The sequence below is a fragment of the Zerene cesonia genome, chromosome 17 (genome assembly GCF_012273895.1).
Source record: "Zerene cesonia ecotype Mississippi chromosome 17, Zerene_cesonia_1.1, whole genome shotgun sequence".
Classification (NCBI taxonomy): domain Eukaryota; kingdom Metazoa; phylum Arthropoda; class Insecta; order Lepidoptera; family Pieridae; genus Zerene; species Zerene cesonia.
In genome coordinates, this window is record NC_052118.1 from 3,724,109 (window position 1) to 3,737,965 (window position 13,857).

Sequence of the window (13,857 nt, forward strand, 5' to 3'; positions counted from 1 at the left end):
ATTTATTTCTATACTCACAATATACATCAAATACTTTATTGTATGTCAACATCAAAATTGGTTATGTTTTCATAACCTTTAAGAAACATAAATAATATAAATTTATATAATAAACAAAATTCTATATTTATAATATGAAGCTGAAAATTTTGATTGGAAGCGCTAATGCTAGTAACTGCTATAAATCGAAAAAAAATTGTCTATTTATTGATGAGGCTACAGCGAATATATCAATAAAATTACGATTTTTACATTCAAATGTCTAATAAATTAAAATCTATTTTCAAAGTATGCTGGTACATTTTTATAACCTAATTCAAAACCAAAGTTTTGTTTGATAATTGTTTTTAAATCTCGTTTTAAATATTGTAAATTGTTTTTAAATATCTTCGTATTCAATATTGTAGTTTATAATTACATACTTCTTCACGTGTGTCTAACTCTAATCATAAGGAACAGTGCCTGACGAATGAAGCGGAAAATATTTAAATGGAAGCCAAAATAGCGTGCCGCGCGTTATCCCCGTAAAATATTACTAAAATGAATGAAAAAACCTACTAAAATAAATTAAAATTCCTGCACCCGGAAGCTGGATATAGCAGGAACGAAGCAAGAAATAGGATTTACGAATTTCAAATTGTTCGCATTTCGTATATGTCACCTGAGTTATTATTTACATGGCTTAAATGTTTCACGATGTATATTTTCTATCACAAAGACAGTTCATAATGTAAGTAGAGTTAATGTAAAGCTAAAAAAAAAGTAAGTTTTATATCATGTGTAAATTGTATTGCTATCATTCTATGGTCTAATAATTTATAAATTAAATTACGAATTTTATTCGGAATAAATATCAATGATTCTAATTGAGAATAAATAAATATAATTTCTCGCACATATCAAATTCCAGTTCACTCTCAACTATAGAATCAAAAAGGATCCGTTGCATAAATCTTAGCTTAAACTCGAACCCAAAAAATGTAATCAACCGTTTGTTCGCTCCCCAGAAATGGGCATTTTTTACGAAGGGTAACGGCGGCGCATTACAATCATAATAGCGACACCGCCGTACCGTTAACGGCCTTTCGTAAGAGTTAACCATATACAGAACCTCAGTTTAATCCCTGGTTAAAAAATGTAGAAATAAATTTAGTGTAGATGGCAAAAAAATACAGATTTTCAAGTACTTAGCTTATAGTCAACTCAAGAATTATTGTGAAATGCAATGCACGATCGGAAACTTGTAATTTCATTTTTAATACAACTACTATCAAGTTTACTATTAATTAAAACAGTCTAGTCAAATTATCGAGATAACATTATTATAGTAAAAAAACATATTGAATAATTTAAACTAAAGTGGGAAGCTCACCAATGATTAATATTTTAAACTACGTTTATTTCGGCGGTAAACATTTTGTGGCACCCCAAATCGGTACTTACAAAGCTTTCTAAGTAGGTCATTTAATGTAAAACAATTTGCCGTATTAGCATGAGGGTTTTGTCTCGAAGGGTTGGTATACAAAGATGTGTCGTTAATGACGTCATTAAGATTATCAGATTACCAAAAAAGGGATCAGAATGCAATGGCTTATTGGGAACGTCTAATAAAATAAATTGGGTAGCTATTAGAAATATTTATTTCACTTAAATAATTTATACCTAAGATCACATTATTTTCATAAAGGCACAAAGAAAAATCATACAATGTTTGTCCATCAGGTGCCCTACATTTATATACATTTAATAAAAGCACTTAAGGTTTTATAGTATCCAAGTTTTGCTACAAACATATCTATATTTTAATCTAGGTAAAATATAAATTAATTGACACTAGCATAAACGGCATTTACATTAATGCGACATTTATAGCGCGAAAGACGCAAAGTCTAACTAGTCTATACAAAATGACCGTTACAGAACACCTTGCGTTCGCTTCGTACATCGACTTTGGCACTGACAGCTGTATGTTTACATCACATACCTATAAATTAATGCTATTTACATGTACACGTTTCTATTAAATGTTTTCTAATATCATAACTAGTTAAGGCGTCTTATTTTTAGATAAAGAACGCGCCTGTCTTGTTTTTTCCTGCCACCATTTAAGAGTTTCTTCGAATTGTTCACGATCTTCAGGAGTGACTTGTATATCAGGCAGCTCTTTTTTAAGTTCCAAATCACTGTATTGCTGATCGTCCGATAGTTGATTCTCTTCTTTGAATTTGAACTGAGAGTGATTTAGAATTATATCTGCATTGATGGCATCCAACGGTAACTCGGATGCATCTTCGTAATTAGTGTGGATTTGATGATGAATTGAATCCACGTATTTCACTTCGAAATCATTTTCATTGATTGGGACATCATTTTCACTGCAATAATTTTGTTCTGGAATGACAGTGAACTGTTCTGCCGAATTTGGGAACTGGAAATGACCATCGAGGAGATGGTGGTGATTTATTTCATCTTGAGCTAGAAAATCAGACGATGGTGTCAAGGGTTGTCCCGTTCTGTCTTCTTCATAAAGGCGAGGAGTAGACACAATTTGAAACGTTTCAGAGCCTTGCAGGTCAACGTAATGCTGCGTTTGTATTTGTTGTAAGGAACCGTCAAGCTCATCTTCATCTAAATCCTCGTCCTCCATACCTGGAGAATTTAGACAATAATAATTTCTCTCTTGGCTGTTTTCTCTCGGGGAAGATGACGCTGGAGATGGAAAAGATTCCATTGATGGCCGTGATAAGTTTTCTTTATCGGCGTGTCCGATATTAAGCAGCGTTTCCAAATTTCTTATGTACTCCACTGCCATGCGTAGGGTTTCAACTTTACTTAATTTTTTGTTCGGTCCTCTGTTTGAGTTTGCATTTTCAAACACCGCAGCAACTTCATCCGGGATATGCCGGCGCAAAGCGGCAAATCCGTCATTAACTTGGCGCACGCGATTCCTTTCCCGCGCATTTCGTCGCGCTACAGCGAGAGGCGTTGCAGCTCTCGCATTATCATCTGGAACATTTTCGCGGTACTTTGGCCGCTTCGCAAATGAATTTGTATTGCCTTCAATGGAATGCACTAATGACGACACTGACACTGTGTTTGGTGATTGGAGCTTTTGTTTTTTCCTCACTATAACGATTTCACGTCTATTCGCGTCGTTGTTTGTTATATTCACTGAATTGTTTACGGATTCTTGGAGCACTTGGGTCTTGAGGGGCGAATTGCGGAACACGACAACTCCGATTGAGCTCATCTTGGAGAGATGCTGTTTTCACATGTTACAAGCAATTGGTTGTTTGATTTACTTCCGGGTTTGGTTTTTGGTGGTTATAGCTATTACTTTATAGAAGTATGTTTAGGTGGCGTCAGAGCGCCGTCCGTCGCGGGAATGGCGCGTGCCGTGAGCCGCACCTGGGGTGGCTCGCGGCTTACGGGGGGATCAATAGGGGTAGTACTTACGTTTACTAGTTGCACACATGCTCTTTCGAAAGGGCGGATTGGAGAATCGTTGAGGATCAGTTTATGTAGAATTTAAATGTAGTGTAATGTATTTTGAGAATTTCCTATTTGATCTACTATAATGATCAAATGAGAAGCTTAATATTAGGGAATGTATGGATTTAGATTAGATTTTTTTTTCATATAGCATACAAAGCTGTCATTTTAGTTTCTTAAATTCTATTTGAGCTATGACTGTTCTATACAGTAAGAAGTAAGATCAAAATTATGATATACAGAAAAAGTTACGATTAATCATAAGGCAATAATTTTTATACACACAAAGCAAACTGTTAAAAATAAACGAATGTAGTTCAATATTATTTAATATTATTTCAATTTTAATTCTGAGCCATAACGCTGGGTCGATGCACATTTTTCGTATTGGATGATATTTTTCATGGGGTGTCGCACCCAACTGGACTACTTATGTGTGAGTTACACACACAAACATATAATCAAATAAATTACTCGTAACACACATGAGGTAACGGGCCTAAACTATTCGCGTGTTTCAGTGTAATTTAAAATTTTATATGCGCCTGCGCAGGGTGAGTTGGAAATTTTGTCTAAAATAATAATCACTATTACAGTTTAGATACATGAGCGTAATAAGCTCTGTACATATCAAAATACAAACATAATATATCTACAGACAACCATACCTTAAATAAAAATACATATATTTAGGATGATAAACATTAGAATCACACTTACAACTTTAAATATTTAAGTTGTAAAGTTCCATACATATACAAATTGATAATTAAATTTTATTTAAGATCATGAGGTATTAGATAAGACAAAGTATTTAACGTGTCCTGTATCATATAAGATCATATCAACGGTTCTATATTTTTTTCTAAATCTTTATTATTGTGTGTGCGTGTGTGCGTACACCCACGCCAGCTGCATTGCCTTAATGTGCTGGCACGCGCCGCGCCTTTGTTCAGTTTCTATGGTAGAACTGATAGTCGAAGTTAATTGTACTTTGTGTATTTTCTATATACTGGCTAATAAACAAAGTGGTCTATTTATTATATATAATATACATAATTCTCGTTTCACAGCGTTTGCTCTCCTATAACGGTTTGATCAATTTCGAAGAAATAATTGAAATAAATTATTTCTACGAAATTGATTAAGTTGAATTTGAAAGCCATGGGTTCTGGCAAAAAATATATGTAGGTAACTTGTATAAATTTCGTAGTTTAAAATGTACACAATGCCATTAACTTAACAATGAATTTATAAATACAGTAATCATGTCATTATACTTAAAATAATGACCACACTCTTTAATTAGTAAATAAAATAAAAATAAAATAAAAAAGTAAATAAAAATAATGACCACACTCTTTAATTAGTAAATAAAATAAAAATAAAATAAAAAAGTAAATAAAAATAATGACCACTCTTTTTAATAAGTAAATAAAGAAATCACAAATATTTATATTATTATTTTGGTCATAAAATGTTAGGGTCATTTATTAAACTTTTTGCCTTTTTATAAAACATTGCCTACGGTATAAAATTAATGACTGTTTTTTTTTTCAAAATTTAAGTTCTGTTCTTAGTTTTTACATTACAATTTATACTCATTATCGAAGAATTATCTACATAATGGGAATAATATAAAAAAGACTCCAAATAACTTCAAGCCCCTTATTCATTTGTGTAGCAATTCTTACCGCTATACTTTTAAGACATATAACAATTTAGGCGGCTTACTATTTCATGTATAACAACCAAGACTTAAAACAGATAGCTGTGCATTAACAAATAAACCCTGGAAAGTTCTCGAAATAAGAGTTAAATCTCCCCAATACGCCAAAAGTGCATCCTGTAACTCAAGATGTCGCTTTTTTCGCCGCCAATCCGCTCAGTAAGGTGAGTCTAACCATCTTGCGAACATGTGGGAGACGCACCCCATAACCTACGATATGGTGTAAGCTATATTTAGTTTACCATATGTTAATGGTTCTCTTAAAAGAAGGTGTAGCAAATCGAGACTCAGGAATCGCGTGTATGGGCGTGATCTTAACTCGACTGTCAAAACAATTTAACTCGGTTTAGGGGTTTTTGAACATCATAAAACACACCACAAGCTTACATTTTTATAGAGTAATAAAAATATATAAAATTCTGTTGAGATGAAAGGAAATATTTATATAATATGGTTTATTAGAAAGGAATTATTAGGAAATTATGGAAAAAATAACGACTTCATGTTATGCCCTTAATGAAAATATGTAAATTAATAGTAAAGTGAGTTACTCAAGCAATTAATATTAAAAACATGAGAGGCCTTTCTAGTTAAAATGTTCCATATAATACGTATATTTGTACAGGAAATCATACGATGTTGTTAAAGATTCATCAGAATTTTACCTTCTTAGGTCAAGTCCGTATGAGTCTTCAATATTTAACTACATATTTTGCATCATATATATTTAATTCGTAACAACCTTATATTCAACTATTTGAATAAAACATCTCTCATCTTTCATCAGTCTTAGTTAGATAGTATATTATCTGTGTGTTGAACTAGACGTACAAACAAAAATTATTACAGTATAAGCTCAAATTTCTACTATTAACATTTAAAATTTTGAAACATTATCAGATAAATGCTTATTTCATGTAACTTTCGTAAATAAATGATAATACCGATACAAAGTTTATAATGAATTGTTTTGGATTTAAATGGTTGGATACTAAAGCGTGCATATCGGAATTATAGTCACAGTTCGATAGCAGACTCCCAAAAATAAAAGAAAATAAATACCTAAATCTGCTAACCTGAGCATATACTACAATAAATCACTACCAGCTGTGTTATGAATAGATCCCGCCGACCGAGTTACATTCGAATGCTATAACCTATCTCAATACAGGTTGCCTTGAAATAGCTGAGCTATTGAGTAATTCCCCATCCAGACGCATTATTACCAACAAGAATACAAATAAAAGGGAACCTTCAACTTGTAAATTAGAGCTAAGGTCACTATAACAAAAGCCAGGGGGAGGTTGCTTAGGTTGCATCTAGACGGCTAGAACGGCAAAAGCATTCATTCAGATCGTATGCATGGGGAATTTGTAAAGGCTTAATATCCGGCTTCGAATATAGCGTTCCACACAAATGATTATGACCGACAAACTCGCTGAATTTATAAGCATTTATTACCCTTAATTTTGTTTTATTTTTGAATAGCTTCCCGCCCGCGACTGCTCCCGCGCATAGGAAAATAAAGATAGTTTCGGGGTTTTTCCCACAAAGTTACCGTTTCTGTGAAATGTCCGGAATAAAAACTATGGTATGTTAACTCGGGTTTTAAAATAAACCAAATTTCATACAAATCGGTTTAGTAGTTTAGGCGTGGAGAAGAGACAGACAGAGTTACTTTGGCATTTAAAACATTAGTAGGGATAGTATTTTTTGTGTTTGATTTTAGGCATTTAAAACATTAGTAGGGATAGTATTTTTTGTGTGTATTTTACATTTAGAAATTAAAGACTTTGTACATTTAGAAATCACAGTCTCCCCGTACCACGCTCGCTGTAAAGTGTTCGAAACGTCGGGTTAATAATATAATGAATAAATCGCGTTTAAAATCCGTCAAAAAGTCTTTTATTTCTATTAGTAGGTATTTTATATGGATATAAGTAACTACCTGTCAAGCACATATAAAGTCGACAACAATTAAGGAGACTTTTGCTTGATATTAAGTTTTATAAGTATTTTTTGCGATCGAAGCAACACCTTTTTCAATGACTATACACTTGAAATATATAATATATTTAAAAATATAAAATATGACTGAACCTTAATATTATGTTTTACTGTTTCGCCAAGTTCTTTCTTCGGTATGTATGTCTGGCCGAATAATTCTACGTTCCCTTTCATTACAATATCTGGAGCAAAAATAACAATAATAGCATCCAGTGCGCTTTCAATTTGTGGTCCAGACATAAAACGCTTTTCAAATTCATTGTTTCTATCCAGACGGGACGTACTGGCTTGCCCCCTTCCTTTGGGACCTTCAGAACTGCATTCGTTTTCAATAAACTTTTTGAGCAGTACCACTGTATGGAGCTAGTAATTTTTAAACTGTCATTCCATGATGGTATTTATTTCTAAAACTATAAGGATCATAACAACATTTTCTACGTGCACTGATCTCAAGTGCACCAGATCGGGTCTGGTTGTTGTTCCATTCAATTATTTAGCACTTTCAATGGCGAAACCGTTACTTGCAAAGATTTCGCTACGGGAATATTTCTGCTTTAAGTTTATTCTTAACACGTCTTCGGAACCGTGAGAAAAAATATTTGCCGACTAGATTAGGGAATTCATATATCATTCAATACTTACTGTTGGTTTTAATATTCTAAGTGTAGTTAAAGGTACTGGTAATTTAATTACTTTTGGATCAAATAAAGTTTTTGAATATTGTCCAAGTTCCGTTAAGTATTCTCAAAAAAAGTTATCGAAATAGGCAGATGTTCATACGAACATGTTCATGTGATTCTTTGTCCCTTTCTTTTCAAAATAATTTCCATATGATGGAAAGAGAAGAAAGGTGTATGGGGTTGGCGCGAGGGTTTTGCCACGTGACCTTCTAAAATGATATTGACGCACACATAGAAATATTAACCCTCCTTTATTTTATTGATCAGTGGAATAAATCTCTTCGATTAATATCCGTTTATGGAGATTTATTTAGAATTTTATGAAGATTTAGCTCCATCACATTCAATTACTGTATGCTATCTATCTTAAATACAAATCTGATATTTACCAATCTAAATATCTAATACCAAACGAAAAAAAATATTTTTTTGTGGCGTGGCGATTGGGTGTTTAAAAATAAAGATTATTTAACAAATATACAAATATCGGGGTATTTGAGTTAACCGAATAATAAATAAATCATTATGATTTTGAGTTTTTTTTAATTTACTTAAATAATTACTACAAATAGTGGTAATGTAAATTTGAAAGAATTTTAAAACAATTTTAATGAGTATTCAGGGTTACTAATAACACTATTATTATTTGACATTATTGTAATAATTATTACCGATATAGAATATGTAAAATAACCAAATTCTAGTTATTATTACAAACAAGAGAAACAGAAACTAAGAAACACAAATTTCTTTATTTGTCATAAAAATAAAGAAATTTGTGTAATAATAGGTGTAGAAAATGGCTACCATTAGCAGATAATTCTATAAGATTAGACTTCCGAGTTCCGACTATAATGTTAGAAAAACAAGCTACTAGACGCAGAGTATCGAGTTACACTACTTAAACTGTCGTCAGCCGCCACCCACATAGTTTTTTGAGTTTTTTACCAATCATCTTACAAAACTAAATAGATTTCCTGCCACAAAAACAAACATAGACGTTTATTGACTCCAAAATTTAGTTCCCAAATGTCTTGTAGCGGGTGAATGATGGATTTCGAATGAATCTTCGTCTTTGACAGAATGACGCTTCCGATTTTGATAGCTCTTAATCATATGGCATTGTGCGGTTGAAGGATGACATAATTATAAATTGTTTTTGCGTACATTTCCAAATTTCTCATTTTGATATGAACGCAAGAGGTCCTTTCTATATATTATTATAGAGTATGCTGCCCCGATGGAGTTCATAAATAGTAAAACAGTTAAATCTAATATACATTTTTTGATTTTTCGGGTAGATAACATTTTCGATAAATATTAAAGAAAATTTATTTGGAAATGCACAAATGTGTTTATCCAAGATATGCTATAATTTTTGCTTAGTTTAAAAAGAGACATGCCAGCATTTGAATGCGTGTGGGCGATCTAGCTTCTCACATAAATTTATCTGTTCATCAAAACGGGGTTTATACGTAATATATCAAATTTACAAGAAATCCTAAAGAAATCGAGCTGATGGTGCGTAGGCAGCGATATTAATCGGTGATCGTTTGTACGAATCGGTTAAACGGATCAGTGAATATGCATCCATCAAGGGTTAGTGGTATATACTGTTACAGATACCAAATTCTTAGTTCGTAACATTTTAGTTAAATTATATTTGGCTTTAATGTTAATGTACAATTTGTATATAATATCTGAAGTATGGAGGAGGACGAATATTATAGGGTGAATTAATATTTTGGCCATAGTTTCTTATTAAACGTTTAGTTATTCGTGACTTTTATCCTCAGATCTATTGATGAATCTGATTAGATGTGGCCGGAAAAAAGATATCCATTTTTTTCAAATTATTAAAAAAGGACCAAGGTTCGAAAATAGGACTACCGTGGACACGGTGTGATTTACGAGGAATAAAAGTTTGGGCTGTCCTAGCGGTGCAATTAAAATATTTAAAGAAACTCCCGCAGTGGGTGGTAGGCGACAGTTCTCACGAGCCTATTAAATATAATTTTATTTACTTTTTTGCTTTTGTTTTACGAATGTCCTTTGATTCATGCTTGCGGACATTTCGGTGTCGTTTGACGTTTATGAGATTCCTTGCAGCCCTGTGTCGGCGGCGCTAAAATATTTGCGCCATTGTTAGAATTATACTTCCGCTTTGTTTGTGGGCTTTATTTATTATGTGTAACTAATTTCGTTAATTTTACAATTTTTTCCTGACTGTTGGTACTCCTCTTATCAGGGAAATAGGCAATATAAATACAATTTATATGTTTATCTCTGAAGTATGAACAAAAGAAGTTACAATATTATAAACTTCGAGGTTTTAACTGTATCTATTTTAGCTTGTAAAATAATACAGCATCATTATTTACATGCCAGTAAATCGATAACCAGCAAGTTATGATATCATGACATTTAATTGCTAGTAACTCAAAGGAAACCCTTTGAAGAGAGGGCCGTTTGTCCAAATGTCAACATTCATAACCGCTTGATTTTATCAAACAACGCACATAGTACCGACATTAAAATAAATTCTGTTATAAACGATTTGTGAAATGCGTTGTCAGCATGACGCGAACTGCGTTTAGTGAAATCAAGCTTTTTATACAACAAAGGGTATAATAGTTTCGTCCCGAGACAGTATTGTGATGAAACATTTAGTAACTTCGCAGCATGTGGTGGCTGGCTGTTCACCGTTTGGAAGCCAGATTAAAGTGTAGCAGCGCATTAACATATTATCATCATTTTTAACCCCATGCTGAATGACGCGAGATATTAAAGGATGAAATTAAAATAGTTTATTTTTACGACTCGGATAGGAGCGGGCATGTCATCGATTGGAAATGAATAGTTAGTATAAATTTGCGTGCTCGCCGTTGGTTAGTTCGACATTAGCGGAGTTGTGCGTTTTAAATCACTTGGAAGAGAACATGCGCCTTCTCTTACTTTATCTATTGCAATAATTCCTGACGCGTTAAAATGAAGCCGGCGGCGCGGTGTCGGCGCGCAACGTGAACAATTTAATTGAATAAAATTAGCCAATAAAGTCCGCTTGTCGAAGCCAACTACAATGGAATACCGGCTTCAGAGCTCGTAAAACAGCCTTATTTACTGGAGTACCCATTGGGAATCTGCATTAAGAAGTCTCAATATGCTGTTCGGCCCATTTACATGTGTTCATAGTCAGAGAAGTAATAGGTCGGACGACAATTTATACCTCAAATGTGACATCTTACTTGTAAAGCAACAATGAGACACGATAAAGGACATGGAATTGTATATAGGGATATTTCTTTTTAGTTATTTTAGATCTATAGTTACATTGTATTCGTATGAAAGCACTGTTGAATCTACGTTGTCGATTTAAAAGTAAATAAATAATGTTTAAAGAAGAAACTCTTTGCGATTCATGTACAAATTGCTAAAGGTGATCGATAAAGACTTGCGTGCATGTTAATGTGTTTTAATTTTGATATTAAGCAATGGCATTATTTCTGCATAACACATATTTAATGATTCTCTTCGAATATTGAATAAGGTAATAATTTACGGACAATTGTATCAAATTAGCTATTAAGAGCGCTCTTGGAGAGACACGCGCGCTGCCCGCGGGGCTCCTCCACTGTAAGCAGAAGTCTTCATCAGAAACCTGTTTATTTGTTTTCTTATTAAGTGTGATCAATAAATAACCAAGAATTGGAAGTCGAGAATTTTTAATTATACTTTTATAGTTACAAAAGTTATTTTTTAAATTCTTAATGTGGTATGAATAATCAAGAATGTAATATGTATGATTGTAAAACATTCCTTAAGGTTATATAATATTCGTGTCCTTTTTACAAAACTGTTTACCTTATAGGAACTGAACAATTGTTTAAACCTTATAAAAACTAAATGATGACTAGTAGATAGGAAAATATATAATATATATTCATAGAAGTTTCCGATTTCAACAATAGCGAGACAATTATTTCACTGTACCTGTGTTTTAAAATTTCTTTGTAAGATTATACTATAGTATTTTTAAGTAAGGTTATTCCACCAAATATGTATTGATTTCAGATGTGATGGTAGAATAAATAGATTACTGGATACATAGAGACTTTTCAATAGTCCTTTCGGGAGGTAAAATAAAATAGATTCACTTATTTTGTGTGATCCACGCTGGTTTAATACCTCCATTCGTTATATATCCAGGATTGCACCATAAACTCTTTTAAAATTTCGCTAGTGGTTGCTACAATTTCGTTGACAAATGCCGGCCGGTCCTTTGTCGGCGCCGATAATGGGATATGTAAGCTAACGACAAATTTACCCCATAAATTATCTTAGTGATGTCTCGATCTGCATTTTTAATTTAGTACACTCGATATCGATATCATAATTCATTCACGTCTTTATTACATGTTTTATTCAGAGAAGAGGCATGTCACGGTAGTCTCATTAGCTCTTTTATATTATACTATAAGTCATTTTTCTGGATGTCATCTCGAAGAAATGGGAATAAATTACATATCGATTTATTATAGAAAATTTCTACTTGAACGTATTTTTCAATTAAATGTTAAAACTATAAATAAAATGGAAGTCGACAAAGTAAATATAAAAAAGCTAAAGTCTCTAATAAATTTCGATAATAATTGGAGTATGAACAATTCCTTAGGTAGCCTTTAATTTGACGTAACAATAACTTTCCAACATTGTAAGCTGCCTGTAAAATATAAACGCCAAACATCATTATTGTAAATGAATAAAAAATAATCATTTATAACCCACGTTCAGTTTGGGAATTATAATGACGTACCGCGGCTGTAATCATGTCTTTTCGTTTACACATTGCGTCCACTGCATTTGCAAAATTATGTCCTTACTGGTTCGTTTTACTTGTGCAAATTCAAAACACTATCTCTGTCTCTCTCAGATATGTGCAAGTTGAGAGAAACAAATGAAAAAAGTCTTGTAGTAAATTTTTACTTGCGTGTTTTACAGTGAAAAATGGGTGCCCGAGGGCACAAACTTATTTCCTTAACGATGATTCCTGAAACCTCAATTTGCTATCCTCTGACGTATTGGGACGGAAGCACCACACACGCCGCAATTTCAACCATCAATCCTTTATGCAAATACCAACAATATTTTTCCAATGTCTTCGTTAATATAACAATCAAGTGCCTTTAGTGGGTGTATACTGAACGTCAAACGTGAAGATAGCACTCGTTCTTTTCGCACAGAGTTAAAGGCAAGAAGATACGCTTAATGAACGCTGACGTACATTGTGTTTGACACTATAATTTATGTTTTAAACAGGACTCTTAATCTACCGCCTACATTTGTATCATAGTGGCGAACATGTTAGCAAGTCATTAACATCCCGGCCGATCGTTATTTACTAAACAAACTGCGATAAGAGAAACGAGCTCGACCTTTCGGGCGTCTTTTTGAGATTTGGCAAAAATATCGACAGCACTTTTTTGTTGTTCACCTGTTCATGTTGCGATATCGCACAGGTTCCTACCACCCGTGTTTTAATAAACACTTATCGGAACACAATCTTAAGGAGCAAAGAATTATAGCATATTTAAACAATTTATTGCTGCCGCAAAACAAGGGATGTCCTGATAAATTTTTACGTTTCCGATAACGTTCTTTAGTACGGTTTGCCGAAAACATGACGTTTTTCTTGTATTCAGATAAACGAGTGCAGATTTTTTGCTTTGTAGATACACGATAAAGATTTAATATACTTCACATCATTATGATTTTCTAATTTGCCGAAACCTAATTGTCTTCCAAGATTAAGTTGAAAATAAAGTTATTTACAATAAATAAGGCGCATTATAGCAGCTAAACAGCTGTTTTAAATATATAATGAGGTCTAATGATTAATATTTTAAGGTTAATTGTAATACTAATGATATTAGTTGCATACGAATTGTTCCA

At 32.9% G+C, this 13,857-nt stretch overlaps 1 protein-coding gene across 1 annotated transcript; it reads right to left on the reverse strand.

The window, feature by feature from the left end:
• Positions 1-1,640: 1,640 nt before the first annotated feature.
• Positions 1,641-3,374, reverse strand: LOC119833355. The gene has a single exon (XM_038357343.1). The coding sequence runs from the start codon at positions 3,248-3,250 to the stop codon at positions 2,048-2,050; it is 1,203 nt and encodes a 400-aa protein (XP_038213271.1). The 5' UTR covers positions 3,251-3,374; the 3' UTR covers positions 1,641-2,047.
• Positions 3,375-13,857: the final 10,483 nt, after the last annotated feature.

Excerpts from the sequence above, each read along its gene's own strand:
- LOC119833355 (XM_038357343.1), bottom strand. The coding sequence starts at position 3,250 with ATGAGCTCAATCGGAGTTGTCGTGTTCCGCAATTCGCCCCTCAAGACC.